This window comes from Marmota monax, unplaced genomic scaffold, assembly GCF_021218885.2.
Source record: "Marmota monax isolate L192 unplaced genomic scaffold, Marmota_monax_Labrador192_F-V1.1 WCK01_AAM20220418_F8-fsc00171, whole genome shotgun sequence".
Classification (NCBI taxonomy): domain Eukaryota; kingdom Metazoa; phylum Chordata; class Mammalia; order Rodentia; family Sciuridae; genus Marmota; species Marmota monax.
In genome coordinates, this window is record NW_026694658.1 from 304,316 (window position 1) to 323,610 (window position 19,295).

At 41.6% G+C, this 19,295-nt stretch overlaps 1 protein-coding gene across 2 annotated transcripts; it reads right to left on the reverse strand.

Moving 5' to 3' along the window:
• Nucleotides 1–3: 3 nt before the first annotated feature.
• Dusp14 (dual specificity phosphatase 14) lies at nt 4–18,814 on the reverse strand. 2 transcript variants are annotated; one of them, XM_046423275.2, is made up of 3 exons: nt 18,687–18,814; nt 2,358–2,449; nt 4–1,297 (listed from the first exon to the last, which is right to left on the reverse strand). In XM_046423275.2, the coding sequence occupies exon 3, from the start codon at nt 1,204–1,206 to the stop codon at nt 610–612; it is 597 nt and encodes a 198-aa protein (XP_046279231.1). In that variant the 5' UTR covers nt 1,207–1,297; nt 2,358–2,449; nt 18,687–18,814; the 3' UTR covers nt 4–609. The 2 variants fall into 2 exon arrangements, with proteins under 2 accessions (XP_046279231.1, XP_046279233.1); XM_046423277.2 differs by lacking the exon at nt 18,687–18,814 and adding an exon at nt 17,062–17,883.
• Nucleotides 18,815–19,295: the final 481 nt, after the last annotated feature.

Consider the following 19,295-nt stretch of genomic DNA (forward strand, 5'->3'; position numbering starts at 1 on the left):
AAGTTCTGTTAAGCAGATATATTTATTAAAAATAATGCTAATATAATCCTGGGCACATTGATTTCAAGAGGGTTTTTGCAGCAGATTTCATTGTAGTTATCAACTAAATAATAAAGGTTAGTGTTATTTTAACTTACAGAGTCACTAAATAATGAGAAAGGAAAGAGAGCTAATCCAGTAGAGACTGAAGCTGGTATCAGTCTTCTCTAAGCATCTGTTTGGTGGGCAGCCATGGGCAAAGCCTGTTTAAAGGGTTGGTCAGGACCCACAGTGATGTTTGCACTGAGTTGTTCCTGCACCTGCCACGGTGCCAAAAGCAGAACCAAACAGCTTATTAAACTGTTCAAATTGTTAAAAATGATTAAAAGCCAGTTAAAGATTTTCATAAACACTATTTCAAAATGCTAGTTTTAAAAATGTTACTAGCAACAAATGCATTCCCCTATGACCCCTCCCTCTCTCTTAAAATAAACTTCACACCCAATTTAAAAATTCTTTTAAGGGGGAACCAAAAGTCAACAATTTGAAAAGAAAGATGAAGAGGGGAGCAGACAGTGTGTAGCAGACGCTGGTACTGCTCGGGGGCTGCCGATGCAGGCTTTGGTGGCATTAAATCCCCCAGTAAGGCATCAGGTGTCGGGACTCTTTCTCGTAAACGTCTGGAACTATGCCGTAAGGTGTCTGTACCATCTTAACCGTAGACTTCCCAAAGAGCTGTCGCTCGTAGTCTATCAGCTGCCTCCAGAAGCCCACGTTGGGCCGGATGACAGGCCTCCGGGCTTTCACCCAGTTGTACGCCTCCAGCAGGCACACATTGTGGAACTTCATCAGGTAGGCAATGCAGAGAGTGGCCGAGCGGCTCACCCCTGCAGCACAGTGCACCAAGGTAGCCCCATGCTTCCTGCTCACACTGTGGATCTTGTCAGCCACAGTGTCAAAGTACAGTCCAATGGGGGCATGAGGCATGTCAGCCAGAGGCACTTTGACGTATTCAAATTGGGGCCAGTTGAAATTGGGGATCTCAATGGTAGCATTAACAATGCAGGTGATGCCACGAGCCTGGAGGAGGTGCCGGTTGGAGGCCACACTGCCTCTGCCCAGGAAGAGAGAGGAGGTGATTTGAGCAATGCCTCCTACATCTCCCTCGGAAATCATCCGAGGAGCCATGAGAGTCCGTGGTAGTGTGCTGTGACCTCTGGAGCTCATGAAGATGCCAGCAGTCACACTTGCATCGTTGGGGTAAGACCAGAGTGTGTGGTTGTCTTCCACCAGGGAATCCTAAGTCACAATATCCTTCCTGCAAAATACAGGTATCTGTCAGTACTTCAAAAGCTATTGATGTATCACAGCCTTCTGCAGTGTTTCGTGAAGTAGGAAGGGGAAAGGGTGAGAAATAATTATTTTCTATAATAGAATGAAGAAAAATCATTTTCTATTGATTAACAGGTAGCCTAAGACCCCAATATGTAAAATCAACATAAAACTCAGCTCTAAGTGGAACTAGTCATCCTATTTTCAGAAAAGTTAAAGACAGAAGAAACAGGCCCAACTAGTTCCTGAAGAACCATCTTGCAGGGCCCTGCCCCTACTAAAGGGAATCGCATTCCACGTTGATTAGAAATCAGAAATTTTCATCTCCCGATAGTCATGTTCTCATACTTTGCCTACTCCCGCAGCTATGGTGGCTGTATTTTCCTAAATCTAATTCCAGACCCAGAGATCTTACAAAAGCAAAAATGGACCTCACATTAGATTAAGTATTTAGTGATCCACCTTTATAGACTAAAAAGATACTGAATTGGATCAAAACAGAAAAGCCAGATCACCTCATTCCTTTATTATTAAAAACAACTATTTCCTATCATATTTGTGACACATGAACACATTGGAAACCCAATTAAATTTGGATAATGTGCTGTGGCATTTCCATGGAAATAATCCTAGGCAATCTGAAGGCCATGGTCTTAAAATTAAAAGTTCATTCCTATAAATTAAATGGGCGTCTGACCTGACCTGACCTGATCCTGGGTAGAGCTAAATGGTAACTACCTTCCTCGGCCAATTCTAAGCTCTCAAGTGAATCCTATTGGCTTCAAATATATTGGAACTAAAATTAATATAGTTCACTCTCATGAGTACATGCTTACTATAAAGAGTATTAATAATCACAGAAAAGAAAACTATTAGTTTCTTGAGATTTTGGATTTATCAGTTTCTCTCATTGCAAAGTCACAATGCTTTATAGTCTGCCCACTGGGAAGTATATCATGCACACCTAGATACCACAGGAAGACTATAGTGCTCAATATGACAAAAGCATCCCCAGGTTCTACAGAGGTAATGCTGCGGCCACTCACTTGCTGCAGAATCCTGTGAATGCTGGAGCCCTTGGTCTGGATCCAGAAATTCTTAGGTGAGCAGTGCTGATTACAGTGGATAAAATTCAGATCTGCAGGAAGACAAGGAAGCAAGGACACAGCCTGTCAGGAAGTTCACAGAATTTCCCCTGGGGCTAGGAATGGAGCTCAGTGGTAAAGGGTTAGCTTAGTATGCGTGAGGTCTTGGGTTCAATCCCCATATTGAGGGGGAAAAATTCCCCCTGGGTTTTTACTACTAAATCTAGTTTGACTGGAATAAATTTAGGAAGCAGAAGTCCTCCTAAATATTGCATCCAAAGAATGCACTGCTAAGAAATATCAATCTAAAGCCAGGTGCAATGGTGCAAGCCTATAATCCCAGCTGCTTGGAAGGCTGAGACAGGAGGATCACAAGTTTGACATCAGCCTCAGCAAATAGCAAGACTGTCTCAACATATGAGCTGGGAATGTAACTCAGCAGTAAATGACCCCTGGGTTCAATCCCCAGTACAAAAAAAAAAAAGAAAAAGTCAACCTAAGTCTCAGCTTTTTATTAGTAACCGTGGTGTATAAATGTTTAATACAATAATTCAGAGACCATATCAATGAAATGTAAAACACTGCAGAATGCCCCTTTCACTAGGTCTGTAAAAGATGCAAAATTGATCCAGTTTCTTCCTGGTACCCTCAACTAACCCAGGAGAGTGAGGATCTGGGCCGGATACCACATCAGGCAGAAAGGCTATGCAAGATGCAAGGAAAGATGAGCAGACATGTGACTAACAGTGGAGGACAATACAGGGAGATCTAAGATGGGGGAGGAGGGGAATGGCCAGGAGTGTTGTCTTTGAACACGGCACTGAGGACAGTTTCACAGGCAGCAGGGCTTTAGCCACCAATGCCAGCTGCAAGCAATGATGGTGTTCAGGAGAGCAAATTCCATTTTGTTTTCATGTTAGCCTTCTTATTTTACTCATTTATGTAACAATATGATGAGAACCTGTGAACATCATAAAAAATGTGTTCTTCTCACTTGGTCCCTTGCCTTTCCCAGGTAAGTATCACTTTAAATTTTTTTATAACATTGTGGAGGTGTAAATAACAGACAGCTGTGTGATTTAATCAACTTGCTGAGTTTTGACATATAGATATACTCAAGACACTGTGACCTCAAAACAATCCCCCCCAAGTTCATATTCCTTTATAATTCACTCCCTTACCCTTTCCCTCATTTTCAAGCAACTTTTGATCAGTTATTTGTTACTACAGTTTGCATTTTCTAGACTCTAGATCCCGCCTCAAAAAAACAATAGGTTAAAAGAAAACCTGAAGGGCTGGAGCTTAGCTCAGCAGTAGTGTGCTTACTAGCACACATTAGGCCCCAAAGATTTAAAAAAAAAATATCAAAACATGGTTATATCATTATAATGCAGTCTTCAAACTATCAAAATCACCTGGAGGGCTTGTTAAAACATGGATCACTGGGCCCTGCCCCAATCTGATCCAGTACATCCAGAGTGGGGCTCAAGAATCTGCAATACCCAGGTAATGCTGAAGCTACTGGCTAGTGACACACACTGAGAACAACTGCAGAAGTAGCTGGGGTGGGGCGCTGCAAGATCCCCTATTCAAGACTGAGGCATAAGAGTGCTGTATCTGACAGCTCCTAGTATCAGTGCTGGCTCACCCAAGGTTACACCCCTCTGTGGGGGGCCCTCACCAGATGACTAATTCATGCACAGGGGTACAACCAGGGCTGCAGGTAAAACTGCATCATGAGGAGGCACAAGGAGGTAGTCACATAAGGAAAGGTGTGTTCGGTGTAAAACATGAACAGGACAGTAACTTAGGTGAGTACATGCTTCCCTACAGCAGAACACTCTTTCCTGGCAGTTTAAAAAGCAAAGTCACTGTGGTAACAAACACAAAATTAGGCCTTCAAACTGCTGGGGACTCTCTCCTCACTGAAGAAAATCTGGAAGATGCTAATCAAATATTCAAGTAGGTTATTTGGTTTTCTAATTAGGAAGGACTTGGTTCTGTGTCCTCCCAGATAATTATACCGACTGGAAGTCATCTGCCCTCCTGAGCTGGGTGCCCAGGCTCACTGGCCTTTTCCGCAGAAAGGGCTTCATGAGGGACCATGGCTGGGCAATGGAGGGCTGGAAGCCTGGCTGCTTCAGTTACCTCATTCGTTGAACAGTGATAGGGTATTTGGTGCTGCAGGGAAAACAGACTGTGAGTCCTTAGGGCAGAATCCAAGTGAGACAGACAAGATGCTCCATCCCTGCTGCTGCTAGTCAATCTGGTGCCAACAAATCTGCTTAAAATGCCAAAGCTGGTCCACAGTTTCAGAAAAACAACTTCTGCCAGAGAGCACTCAGAGGGCAGATACTACAGATGCTCCTCTGACAGATCCTCTTGACCCCCTTTACAGACTGGACAATACCAGGTGAGAAACAGCAAGATGACTGCAACTTGGAGAAGACAAGCTTTTAAAAAGACAGGAAAAGATCCAAGGTGCTCAGTTTCTAGCTCTAGACCACAGGTCTTCTCTGTGGATGGTGTGGGGCAGCTGTGCCCTCATTACCCGGCTTGCAGGGTTCTAACACCACCAGTCAGCACCTGCAGTGCCACAGAGGGGTCTTGTACCTGCCTAAGAACATGTTTAAATGCTATTTACAGAAAAAAGACTAGGCCCAGATGGGCGGAGGTGTTCCAGTTTTATCTAGTGTCCAAAATAGAGAGCTGCCACAGCCACCTTTTGGTCACAGACAGACTTCCTCACAGCAGAGGAGGAGTCCAGGAACAGTCCCAGGATGGTCACAACAAGAAGCCCTAGTTTGGTCCATTTCTAAGATTAGCAGAACTTGATCATAAAGAAATTTCTTTAAAAAAACCCATGGGTATTACATCACAGTTGCATCAAAATCAACTTAGTAAATGTGTACCAGAAGACAGAAAGGAGATCTACTAGGAGAGTCTGGCCCATATCTGAGAGATAAAAGATGGCATGGTGCTCTGAGAGAACATGACACTCGTGCTACAGCACAATGGTGTCTGGGATGAGGGTGGTCAGAGGACACAGAACATCCATGCAGCTCCAAGGTGTTCAACTGCATTCACTTCTTGGAGGGAAAAATGCTTTCCTAGCCAGGAGGATGGAGGTGAGGTAGTATTAAACACAGAAAGGAAGAGCTGTCCTACACCAACCCCAGAAGGTTAGGGGGATTTTTAATTATTGCTTTTTGGATTTTTTTTCTAACAAGCTATAAGAAATGTCTTGTCAAAATGATGCTGAGGACTGGTATTGTGACTCAGTGGTAGAGTACTTGCCTGGCACGTGTGAGGCACTGAGTTCAATCCTCAGCACCACATAAATAAATAAAATAAAGTTACTGTGTCTGTTTATAATTAAAAAATACTTTTTTAAAAATGATGCTGAACTCTTAGAATAATAAGCATCAAGCATTAAATGCTAACCAAAGTATAGAATTAGTATCTGCCCAGCCACCTATAATCTCAATAATCCATAACCTACCAGCTGCTTGCTCTCTTTGGTACAAGAGCACCAGTCCTGAGGTTAGCACCAGCATCCACACTGATGGTGCCTCTGGGAAGTGCTATCTGGGGTCCCAGCCTATTCACAGCATCCACCCCAGTGCCATCAGGGGCTACTTTTCCTTCTCTTTCTCTAGATAACCACCACTAGAATCAGCAGTTAAAGAATTAAAATTCTACTTACTGCTTTCTCTTCTCATGTTGAACAAGCAGAAAATGGTCACAATGGTGCCAGAGAATATAAAATTATCTAAAATATTTTTGGCTTTAGGAATTTCAGAGGGTCAGAATACTAGAGGTTTACACCGTCACTATTTTATACTGAGAAAAGCTCACGAAATCACATTTTCTCCTTCCCTTAATGCATAATTCTTTTTTAAAAAAACAAACTGCATGGTGGCACACATCTGTAACCCCAGCTACTCAGAAGGCTGAGGCAGGAGGATCACAAGTTCAAGGTCAGTCTGGGCAACTTTGCAAGACCCTGTCTCAAAAATAAAAAGGACTTAGGATGTAGCTTAGTGGTACAGCACCCCTGCTTCAGCTTCCAATATGGCATGCATAAAAAAATAAACAAACACCTTGAAGTCATTCTTTTTTAAAAAGAAACATTTTAGCCTGTACTGTCATAACATTACTTTTTAATTCACTGTCATTATTAAATCAGAAATGTATTCCACTGGGGGAAGAGTTAAGATATTCACTCTTATAAAATAAAAATAAAATCACAATGTGGCAATCGTTCATTAAAGAAAAGTAACTTTCTGATAGAACATTAAGAATAAAATTCAGGGGCTGGAGTTGTGGCTCAGTGGTAAAGCACTTGCCTGGCATGTGTGAGGCTCTGGGTTCTATCCTCAGCACCGCATATAAATAAATAAATGATCAATTTACAACTAAAAAATATAGGAAAAAAAAAAAAGTCAAACAAATATTGACTAATATTCATGTCCAAGTAAAATGAAGTAAAAGATATTCACCAGTTGTCCTCAGACACCTGAAAAGCCTCAGCGGTTGGCTGAAGCAGCACAACATCTTATATTTGAAGACAAGGCCACCCATCAGATTAATTAACTGATATGTTAGTGTTTGGACATGAAGTTAAATACACATCATACACATAAAGCTAAAGACTGAAGAGTACCATTTTTGTTTAGCCACATCCTCCCCCAGTGTGACACATAGCTACCAAGCAACTGCCTATGCAGTGGTGACCAACCTGCCCATCTCAATGACCACAAGTGGACTCTAACCCCTTAACATGACACTTGCTAAACTTAACAAAAGCCCATCATTGTAAGATACCAGCCAGCTGATGGATGTGGAACATGCCACAGTCCAAAGGAAGAGACAAGCTGGCCACATCATGAGCACAGGAGAAAGGAAAAAACAAAACAAAACAAAAAAAAAACATGCCAAGGCAGTGATTTTAAGAACTTAGTTCCACATGATAAATTCATGTATCTTCCATGTTGGAACAGAATGAGGATGGCAAAGACACTATCAATAACTATTAAAGATGAAGGTACACATATTCATTTGAGTACCACATCTGGAATTGCAATTTTAAATTTGTTCCTTGCCCAACTAAATGTTTAAATTACTCATCACTCACCCATACAACAGTGTTTGCTGAATCCGTGCAGTGTTCAATACTAAATGTTGTTGCAGACTGCTGCAAAATGCATTTGCCGAGATGGACACAATACCCATCCTACAAGACATTTTATTGGTCCTCAGGATTACAACCAGGGGTGCTTTACCACTAAACTACATTTCCAGTCCCTTTTACTTATTTATTTTTTATTCTAAGACAGGGTCTTGCTAAGTTGCCTGAGGTCTCACTAAATTGCTGAGGCTATCCTCAAACTTGCAATCCTCCTGCTTCCTTCCACTTGACAAGTCCAAGTCACTGGGATTACAGGCGTGTACCTCCATGCCCTGCCCTACATGAAGTTCTTACAGTATAATCTTGACATTCCACCTATCCAATGTTAGATGGTATCTCCTGCCCTTGAACCTGGAGAAACCTTCCCAACTGCCTGAGCCCAAAGAAAACAGTAGAAATGATGCTTACTAACATGCCACATACTTCTTTCTACCTTGTTCTCTTGAGATCTGCTTTTGCAACTCAACTGCCATGCTGTGAGGAAAACCAAATTAGCTCAACAGAGCTATGCATGGAAAAGCCATGTGGGTGATCCAATCAATAGCCCTGGTGATAGCCAAGATATATGTGAGTAAAGACACTTCACTGACATTCAAGCGGCCAGCCACCGAACTGTCCCCACCCTATAAGGTTCAAATTCCTGACCTATAGGATCTGTGAGCATAATACAGATAGTTATTTTATACCACTGAGTTCTGGGATTATGTTACACAGCAACACAAAGTAGAACAGGGAACATAAAAGTAACAAGATATAACACTGCTAGATTTGATTATCTTAAAGAGATGGTGCACCATGCACAGTGGCAGGTGACTATAATCCCAGCTACCTGGAGGCTGAGGCAGGAAGATGGCAAGTTTGAGGCCAACCTGGGCAACTTAGTGAGACTGTCTCAAAATAGGCTGGGAATGTACTAAGTAGTACAGCACTTGCATAGCATTCATGAGACCCTCAGTTTAATCCCTAGTACTGAAAAAAAAGGAGCAGGGGTGACTGGGGGTATTATCTCAGTGGCAGAACTCTTGTCTAGCATGCAAGAGGCCCTGCATTCAATCCCAAAACATTCTCTTCATATCTCTCCCCATTCCCCAGAAAAGATTTATTTAGCTTACAGATTTGGAGGACAAAAAGTCCAATATTAGGCAGCTCCATCTGTTCAGCCTCTGTTGAGGGCTCCTGGGGCTATATGACAACATGACAATGGCATCTCATGGTGGAAGCACTGGAGAGGGGGAGAAATCACATGGCAAAACAGGAAGCTAGACACCAGGAAGGGTCAAGTGTTGCTTTTTATAAAATTTGCTCTCATGAGAATTCACTCCAAGACCAGCATTAATCCCTAATCCTTCCCAGGGCAATGCCCTCATGACCCAATTACCTTGCAATAGACCCAACCTCTCAAAGACTCCACCGCTTCAACAGTACCACACTAAGGACCAACCCTCCAGCACATGAACCTCTAGGAGAGACACTCAAACCATAGGTGTCTTTAGATTATCAGGCTTTCTCCAATCCATTTCTGTCTGCACTACTCAAAAGAGGTGACCAAAGGCCTAATAGCACTGATAGAAAGAACTTCAGGGACCATCCCAAAACCTACAGAACAAGATCCCAAGTCACTGTATACATAGTAAAGTGACCAGTGCCACTCATTCATCTACCTCACTATCTCAAGGAACTTCCTGAAGCAAGCTAGAGCACCTGCCCTTTTTAAGCCACATGAGCCTGCTGAGCTTTTCCCAGATTAGTATCATTCTGCTGTCTTCACTCCCAGATGAGGTATCAGAGGTAAATGGAGGTTAAGAGGCTTTCCCAGACTCTATAGACAGAAAATTAGTAGCCCCTCTGGGACCAGAACCCTCCTTCCATGAGCGGTCCATGGTTGATCAGTCATACAACCTGACCACAACAGACCAACCAAACTAAAGACTACAGAAATGTACATTTCCTTGGGGAAAACAAGTAAAAATTGCAAAGAGAAACGAATTAAAGAACATAAGATCAGTCTGTGCTTTATCTATAATCTAGGAATTAATCTCCCAAAATCCTAAACTGCTGGTGCTATGATTTTTAAGTAAAAAAAAATCTGATAAAACTGAACCAAGAAAATGCCTGCAAATGTCTACAATTACATTACTTACATTACCCTTGCTTAATGATAACCACAAACCAATTTGTGCAACCACTTACACAAATAGTATTTTAAAATCTTACAGGAGTAAGAGGTAAAAATTAAAAGTGAATCATAGACACTTGGATAACTTTGATTTTTATAAGTCAGAATCCTGAGAGGCAAAGTACCTAAAAAAAAAAAAATTAAAAAAAAATCACAAATCAGCAAAAAAATTGCCAAAGTCATTAGTGACCTCCGAGAAGCAGGACCAGAAAATGCAGATACTTTTGTAAGGTCTCAGATATTTTTGTAAGGAGCACTTACTTGCCTAGCATGTGTGAGGCACTGGGTTTGATGCTTGCACTGCATAAAAATAAATAAAAACATTTTTTTAAAAATATCTCAATTCTTGAAAGTTCATTATTTTAAAGAAAACAAAAAAGGAATTTGCCAATTAGAATTAAGTTCATAGGAGAAGATCTGAGTTAATAATCACCCTTTGATCACCTTACCCTTTGATATCTCATAGGACATATCAAATTCTCAACACTCCAGCAGTGAATTTCACCCATTTCCCTACAAGCACTTCTTCATCATGCACCTGGTCCAATTCTACTTTTTTTGTGTGTGATTTTATGCTAAATTAATAACATATATGAAATACTGATACATTAATTTCCCATTTTTTCTTTAAAAATCAAAAGCATTAAACCCATAAGAATTTCTGAGCAGGATGAGATAAAAACAGTGCAGTCTTGCCAGGTATGGTGGCACATGCCTATAATCCCCCAAAACTCAAGAAGCTGAGGCAGGAGGATAGCAACTTAAGAGGTCAACCTGAGCAACTTAGCAAGACCATTTCTCAGAATAGAAGACACAGATACCAACCCACATGAATATAGTTATACGAGACAAAGGCACCAAAAACATACATTGGAGAAAAAGGACAGCCTCTTCAACAAATGGTGCTGGGAAAACCGGAAGTCCATATGTAGCAAAATGAAATTAAACCTCCATCTCTCACCATGTACAAAGCTCAACTAAAATGGATCAAAGACCTAGGAATTAGACCAGAGACCCTGCGCCTAACAGAAGAAAAAGTAGGTCCAAATCTTCATCATGTCAGATTAGGCCCCAACTTCCTTAACAAGACTCCTAAAGTGCAAGAAATAAAATTGAGAATCAAGAAATGGGATGGATTCAAACTAAAAAGCTTCTTCTCAGCAAAGGAAACAATCATTGAGGAAAAAAGAGAGCCTACAGTATGGGAGCAAATTTTTAACACATGCATCTCAGAGCACTAATCTCCACGATTATATATAAAGAACTCAAAAGACTAAATACCAAAAAACCAAACAACCCAATCAATATACCCAAAGGACTTAAAAATCAGTATACTACAGCGATACAGCCACACCAATGTTTATAGCTAAACTACTGTCCATCAATAGATGAATGGATAAAGAAACTGGTATATATACACAATGGAATATTACTCAGCATTAAAAGAGAATAAAATTATGGCATTTGCAGGTAAATGGATGGAATTGGAGAATATTATGCTAAGCGAAGTAAGGCAATCCCAAAAAACTAAAGGACAAATGTTTTCTCTGATTAGTGGATGCTGATCTATGATGGGGGTGGGGGGCATGGAAAGAATGGAGGAACTTTGGATTGGGCAAAGGGGCGGGTGGGGAGGGGTTATGGGGGTATGAAAGATGGCAGAATGATATGGACATCATTACCCTAGGTACATGTATGATTGCACAAATGGTGCATCTACACTGTGTACAACCAGAAAATTGAAATGTTGCATTCCATTTGTGTATGATGAATTGAAATGCATTCTGCTGTCATGTACAAGTAGAACAAATAATAATAACAAAAATAAATAAAATAAAAAGGGCGAGGATGTAGATCAGTAGTAGAGTGCCCTTGGGTTCCACACTGAGTACCAAAAATAAATAAAGTCTCTTGCCCCACATCCTCTCATACTGAGAGACAACAGACCAGTAGCCCTCTGAAGGCAACTGGGTATCTGAACCAACATATAGCAAAGGGAGGAACTGAATTTTAAGCTGAACTTGAGTCAAAAGGCAGAGGCTCCCGATTATTCCAGTGGCCTTAACAATCTCCTGAAAAAATAATGTCTTAACAAAATAAGACAAAAAAAAAAAAGGTAAAAAAGATAATATACACAGATGAGGGAGAAAAATTCAATGGATTAGACAAAGGGAATGAAGGGAAGGGAGAGGGATGGCAATAGGGAAGGCAGTAGAATGAATCGGACATAACTTTCCTATGTTTATATATGAATACACGACCAGTGTAACTCCACATCATGTACAACCACAAGAATGGGAAGGTATATTCCATGTATATATGTCAAAATACACTCTACTGTCATGTATATCTAAAAAGAATTAAAAATACATATACACAGGCCCCATTAGAAGACTGTATTATTAAATGTTAAAGAATAGCCTGGGTCCACCACTTGTTTTTGTATCACTCATGATTTAAGAATCATTTAGTCATTTTCTAGTTGGTTGGGGAAAAAACATCAAAAGAACAGTACTTTGGCACATAAAAATTCCATGAAATTCAAATTTCAGCATTCACGAATTATGTTCTATTGGAACATAGCCACACTCATTTGTTACATATTAACTGCGGCTGCTTTCTGACTACAATGGCAGAGTTAAGCAGCTGCAACAAAAACCGCCATGGCCCAGAAGCTAAATATTTATTAGGAGGCCTTTTACAGAAGAAGGCTACCAAAGCTGGTTGAAATTAGTACATTATAAAACCATCATGGTATAGTAAACTGTATTGCTCAAAGTGTGGTGCTAAGATGCCCTACATCAAAATCACCTGCTTGTTAGACTGCAGACTCCTAGACTCCACTCGGGATCTAATTAATCAGAATTTGGGGAGGGGGAGACGAAGGTCTAGGATTCTGTATTTCTAGCATGTAACACTCCAAAAATAATATTAAGTATCTCCAATATGTTAGCCAAGAGCTCTACCAGAGCTCCATCCCTGTCCATCTTTTTTGTGGTGCTAGGGACTGAACCAAGGGTCTTGCACATGTTAGGCAAGCTGAGCAACAGTCCCAGGATCCAAAATTATTAATTATTAATACTATTCTTTTTTCTTTTCTTTCTTTTTTTTTTTTTGGTACTAGGGATTGAACTCAGGGGCACTCGACAAATGAGCCACATCCCCAGCCCTGTTTTGTATTTTATTTAGAGACAGAGTCTCATAAGTTGCTTAGTGCCTCACGATTGTGAGGATGGCTTTGAATTTATGATCTTCTTTCCTCAGTCTCCCAAGCTGCTGGGATCACAGGCACGATCCACCAAGCCTGGCTTCCAAAATTACTTTTAATAGAAGAAAATGAACTACTAGGAACAGCTGTCCATCCAAATCCGCTTCTAGTCTCTGGCCTGCACATGGAAGTGCTCTTCATATGGGAATAGAATAACAAGTTGTTTAGTGAAAAAAATCTGTCAAAGATACTAGCATGCCCCAACAGATACATCAGCAAAATTCTTAATTAAAAATCTTGGTTTCACTGGGCACCAGTGACATATAACTATAGTCCCAGCTACTAAGGGGGAAGGGGGCCCACAGCACTGAGATAAGAGAATAACAAATTCAACACCAACCTAATTTGGCAACACTCTGTCTCAAAATAATATTTAAAAAGTTAATGGAGAGGCAGCTCAGTACTAGAGTGCTTGCCTAGCACACGAGAGGCCCTGGGTTCAAACCACAGTAAGATTAAAAAAAAAAAAATTTTTTTTTTATTTCTAGTTTGTATGTAACTTGTGTATTTGCAGTATTCTTCCTGCCTTTCTTTTCACCAGTGCTTTCGTGAACTTCCAGAAAGGTCATCTTCCAACTGAGAAAGGCCAGAACTTCACACATTCTCTTGGCCACACAAATTTCTACCAGTCAACGGGAACAAAATTTTCTAGTTAAAAAAAAAAAAAGAATATTCTTGAGGATGGGGTTGTGGCTCAGCAGTAGAGCACTCACCTAGCATGTGCGGAGCGAACTGGGTTCAATCCTCAGCACCACATAAAAATAAAGTAAAGGTATTGTGTCCAACTACAACTAAAGAGCTGGGGACATAGCTCAGTTGGTAGAGTGCTTGCCTTGCATGCCCAAGGCTCTGGGTTCAATCCCCAGCACCAACAAAAACAAAATAAAACAAAACAAACAAACAAACAAAAAAGTTTTTTTTGCCTAAAAAAAAAAAAAAGTTTTCTTGTGCTTGGGGTGTATAGCTCAGTAGTAGAGCATTTGCCTAGTATACTCAAGGTCCTGGGTTCAATCCCCAGCACCTCAAAACCAAACAAAAAGAGTATTATCATATGTACACACAAACTTAATGACCTAAGAAGTAAAAAAGAAAACATGCCAGGACCATCCATGATGAAACTGGACAAAGGCAGAAGCCAGCCCAGTAGTTAACTATGAATTTCAAAAGAGCCCTTTTATCAACTGAAGTCTTGAGACTTCAATACAGGCAAGGGGAATGCAAAAGCTGACCAAAGGGGATAAGAAGTTGCTCTGTCAGTTTAAGTTATGAGCAGGAATTCCATGTGTCCAGGTGTGCTGGATGGGATGCCCAGCAGTGACTTGAGCAGGTCCCTGGCAGTGACCTGAGCAGCCCCTGGAAGGACAAGGGGATATCAAAGCACACGAGCAGGATCTTTTCCTTTATCACTCAAATTAAAAGGTTCCAACAATGCTTTTTAATCCACCTCCCATCATCTTTTCTTAAAAAATTCCAATTTATATGTATGTGGTTTTTTACATTATGATTGGAAGATCTGGGGAAAAAAAACTTTAGTAAACAAAAAAATTGTGATCTATGTAAATAAACACAGAAAAGAAAAGAAATAAAAATGAACTATAAATCTCAGGTCCTTTGGGCTCTTCCATCATTCCCCCTACCCCAGAGCAACTAGTAAAAACCTACAGATGTATATAACATTCTGCTCATAGGAAAAGAAAGGGACAAGTACCTGAATTTAATAATCTATCCCCCCTGCCCCGTAGGGAATGTGTGTATACACACAATGTGTGAGTCCCTGTCCTAAGGTACTTTTAATAAGGATAGGCCCAAGCTCCTGCACCCACGATACACTCACTGTTCTATATTCAGAGCTGGGCTCAGGCAAGCATTCACCAGAAGTAGGATTCACTCAAGACCTTTAAAAGGTTTCAAGGTACTAGACACTTTTATTTCCAGTCTGCATTTTGTGTAGTTCAATTTTCTATAACTAGTCATCTATCTTAAAAAAAAAAAAAAAAATCAATGGATGGATTCTAGTGGGCATCTGTCAACCAAACACAATGGAAAAACACTTCTAGGGTTTGGGCAGTATGTTAGTCCAAACTATGTAACTAAACAGAAGTAAATATAAACGTATTGCAGACTACACAAGTGTCATTTATTTATTCATTTAAGAAGTATGCAAGCATATTGTGGTTAAACAGCAAATATACTGGATTATAGATTCAAGGCAGACACCAATGCAAGAATGAAAATTGGTACAATTACTTTGGGCAAAAAGCATCAATTAGTAAAGCTAAAAATATGCACACCTGACATAATTGCCCAAGATCAGAAACAATCCAGATGTCCCTCAATAATAGACAATTGGTGGGAGGTCATACAAAAATAAATGAGTTAGAGTCACAGGCAACAATGTGGATGAATTTTTAAAAAGAGCATGCTGCAGCAATTATATATATACTTTTTACAGCATTATATATTAACCAAAAGAAAAAAATCCAAAAGACTACTCACTCGATTTTATTTATAGAGGTGAAAAACAAGCAAAAACAACTATGCTATTCAGAAGACAAAAACTATAGAAAAGAAAGGATATTTTTTTTTCATAAAAACCAGGGTAGTCACTGGCTAGGTTACCTATTGTCCTTAGGAAAGAACAGGGAGAGGACGCTTCTGGACTTGCAAGATGATTAGTTACACTTGAGTTTTCTTTAAAATAATTTATCAATTTACCCATTTGTTTTATACCTCCTTCTTCTTCATGTTATAATTCACAATTTAAAAGATTAAATAAATATAATGTTGATTTCCAGAAATTCAGAACCATTACAACTCTGGCCAGTCTGGAAAGAATACTTCCTCTCTGAATGTTACTATGAGCCTATCAGCTTCATAATGCCAGGGACCTTATTTGCCTTCTACCCTGATATTCATCACAGTACCTTTGGCATGGTAAAAGTTAAAAAAATATTTCCTACATAAGTGCATAAACTGCTGATATGAACTTAACTCATTTCTTGAAATTACCTACTTGAACTGTACAACCATTAACACTTTCCTTTGTCTTCACCCTCTGAAGCTTTCATAAATAATAAAGCTACCACCTTAAATGTTAGCTCTGTAAGTTTACACCTTGTTGCTTTAGCAACTCTCCCGGCCTTCCACTACCTTTTGTGCCTCCTTTAAGCAAAGAAATGATGAACACCCTAGTCTTAGATTTCTTTTTATGGGAAAGTTTTCATTTGCATCTGAGAGTAAAGTAAGGATCATAATGATTCAATTACTTTGAAGTTGTTTATAAAGAGATCATTTACCTACTGCCTTCAGAAATACCACCATGCCATCAGGGTTAATAAAACTTTACAATCAGTTGTACTTAAAAAGCATGCTGCTTGGGGCTGGGGTGGTACCTCAGTGGGAGAGCGGTTGCCTCGCAGGTGTGAGGCCCTATATTTATTTATTCATTTTTATGTGGTGCTGGGTTGGATCCTCAGCACCACATAAAAATAAATAAATAAATATAGTGTGTCCATCTAGAACTAAAAAAAAAAAAAAGCACGCTGCTTATTCTGGACTGAAATAAAATCTCTATAAACAGAACCAGACAACTGTAAAATAATTAATTTCAGCTAGATATTCACTTTGTGCAAATAGACATTTATGAAGATGCTGAGAAAAGTCTGAAGGATAACACAAACCAATATAGACAGACACAGCAGTTACTTTTGAGAAAGATGTCCAAAAGAAAGCTATAACCTATTGGTAAACTTTCAGTTTTTACACAGAGAATAATTAAAGCATTTCTTGTGATATTGGAAAAACATATTTTTAATCCCCCTTGTCTTAGAACAAAATCCCTATTGTAAAAGAATCCATCAAACAGTTCCCTTCCTAATGCCCATCTTTTTAAAATGTTAGTTTTTATGCTAAGATCTTAAAGGATTTGTTGTACTTGTATACCTGGCCAATTTTTTAAATGATATTATATATACACACACACACGCATATATATATGCCATTCTATTAAAGAACATCACAGAATTCATACCTGCAGTCAACCAATATGAAAGATTTCAGAGAGAACTCAACAGGGGCACCTTCTACACTGATGTTAAGGCTTGAAATGAAGGAAACTGTCTCCTGTTTTATGGGGGAAAGCCAAAAATACCAAGCAGCTATCTCTCCTCCCCCAAGCGTCAGAAGGTGAGTCAGAGCTGGAGGCAGGAATGGGGCCCATGTGTCAAGCCGCCTGTGTAGGGCTCCTTCCTGCCTCCTCCTGGGAATTCTCAATTCGCAGCTCTCACCCAGCCTGATGTGAATTCTCAAGATGTCTCTGGCGAAGAAGAGGTGGTAATTCATTCTGCGAGTGCCTCATTCCCTGTGTTTCTCAAGGGAGCCCAGACTGGGGACCTTTATGAGTCTACAAGTAACAATAACCAAACTCAGCTCCAGGGAATGGAGCCTACACACACAACTTTACAAAGAATACAGTACTTATGCTCCCTTCATTTAAAGAGCAGGAAATTAACAGAGAAGTTGTGACTTGTCAGATGTCACTTAACTTTGTAGCAGTAGCATTCACGGGGCTGCTAATCACTGGCCTCTTTTTTCACTGAAATGTACAATCTTAAGGGAAGACTTTTCAACGTTCCATTTATACTTCGGAGTGGCTACTTAGGGGGAGGAATTCCAGCAAACTCTGGGTTAAATCGTAGGGTCCATTATTCCTCTAAGGACAGTCAAGAATCAGAAGTTTGCTCTTTGCCTCCGTTTTTGCATTTGTAAAACGGGAAGGTAATGCTCTCCACCTTCCTCTTATAAACTATAATGAACAGCTAACGAGTTAACACATGCCAAATGCCTTAAGGTCCTGCTGGGTGGAAAGTACAAGGTGGTTAAAAAAAAAAAAAAATCCCTACACAGTAAAACTGTATGTTTAAGTCACTCCTCCTTCCCTTGCCTCCGGGATGCCCAGTTACCATAACACTGGCTGATACCATTGGCAACATCCACCTAAATAAAATATAGTTATACAATCCACTTAAGGTGGCTACAGCACTCATTTCCCCCACCCCCACCTCACACAACTCAACTTCGCTCCGGAGCAAGGGTACTTAGGAGAAATTTTAAAAGCTATTTATTGGTGTCGTGCACACCAGAAAAATACTCAAGTTGAATACTTGGCATCGCTGAAAGTCAAGTTGTTTCTACCAATGCACTAGAAACCTTTGGAAGATGGAAAAAGCCTCCGCGGCTCCTGAAGATCCGCCGCAAGTGGATGCTCACGGTGGGGTGAGGAGGTAGAAAGGCCATGGAGAGGCTGGCGAGAGGAGTCAGAGGGGAGAAGCAGACCAGGATGCTGGTGGCATAGCGAAAAGGGTCGGGGTCCCTGGGCTGGCGCATCGGCGGCAGCTGCTGAGCAACAGGGGTGCGCGCCGACGCCCCGGGAGGAGGGGGCGCGGCGGAGGGCTCCGGGCCCCCTCTCCACTCCACACTGCCTCCAGGACGCCAGACCGCCCGGGAGAAGGTAGGTTCGCCGGCACAAAGTTTCCAGAGACGAGGGTCGAGCGAGTCCCGGGTCCCTAGTCTCGCCAGGACCCGGGCCCGGTAGGCGCGAAGTTCCGCACCGCCCGCCCGCACAGCCCCCACCCCCCGGGCCTCAGGGCCCCCTACCGGCTCGGCGCGGCTCGCTGCTGGCGCTCCGTCCTCCTGCGCGGCTCCCGGCTTCTGCGGGCTGGGAGCCGCGCGCGCCCTTCCTTCTCCTCTCCGCCCGCGCCCGGGGCGGGCCGCGCGCACGCTCCCTGCGCCCCGTCGCCCTCTCCCGAGGGGGTGAACCCGGGGCGGGGGAGGAGTGGTATGGGCGGGGGGAGCCCGAGGAGGACGCGCGGGGCGTCCGTCGCTGCGCGTGCGCGCTGAGTCTCCCGGCCTAGCGTTGCGGCGGGTCGCGCCCTAGGGCTCAGGGGTCAGCCGCTCCTCCCAGCTCCTCCGCTTCAGTCTAGGGGGGTCAGGTGTAGTTTTCTCACCTGTCTCTCATACATAGACCCCCTCCATCCCACTTAGGCGTTTGCCCACCAGCTGATTTTGAGAAGGGGTGCAGGGGTAGTGTACTTGGGTACTACTTTCTGGATGGGAGAGTATTAAAGGCAACAAAACAATGCAAATATAAAAAGGTGCGAGCACCGCAGAGAGTGACTAATCACCGCCTCTCTCCCCACCCCCACCTTCCTGGCGGCGCGGGAGAACCCAGGAGTTAGGATGGAAGGTTGAAGGAAAAATAAGTCT

What these genes read in the sequence shown, in the direction of transcription:
- Dusp14 (XM_046423275.2), bottom strand. Translation starts at nt 1,206, where the DNA reads ATGAGCTCCAGAGGTCACAGCACACTACCACGGACTCTCATGGCTCCT.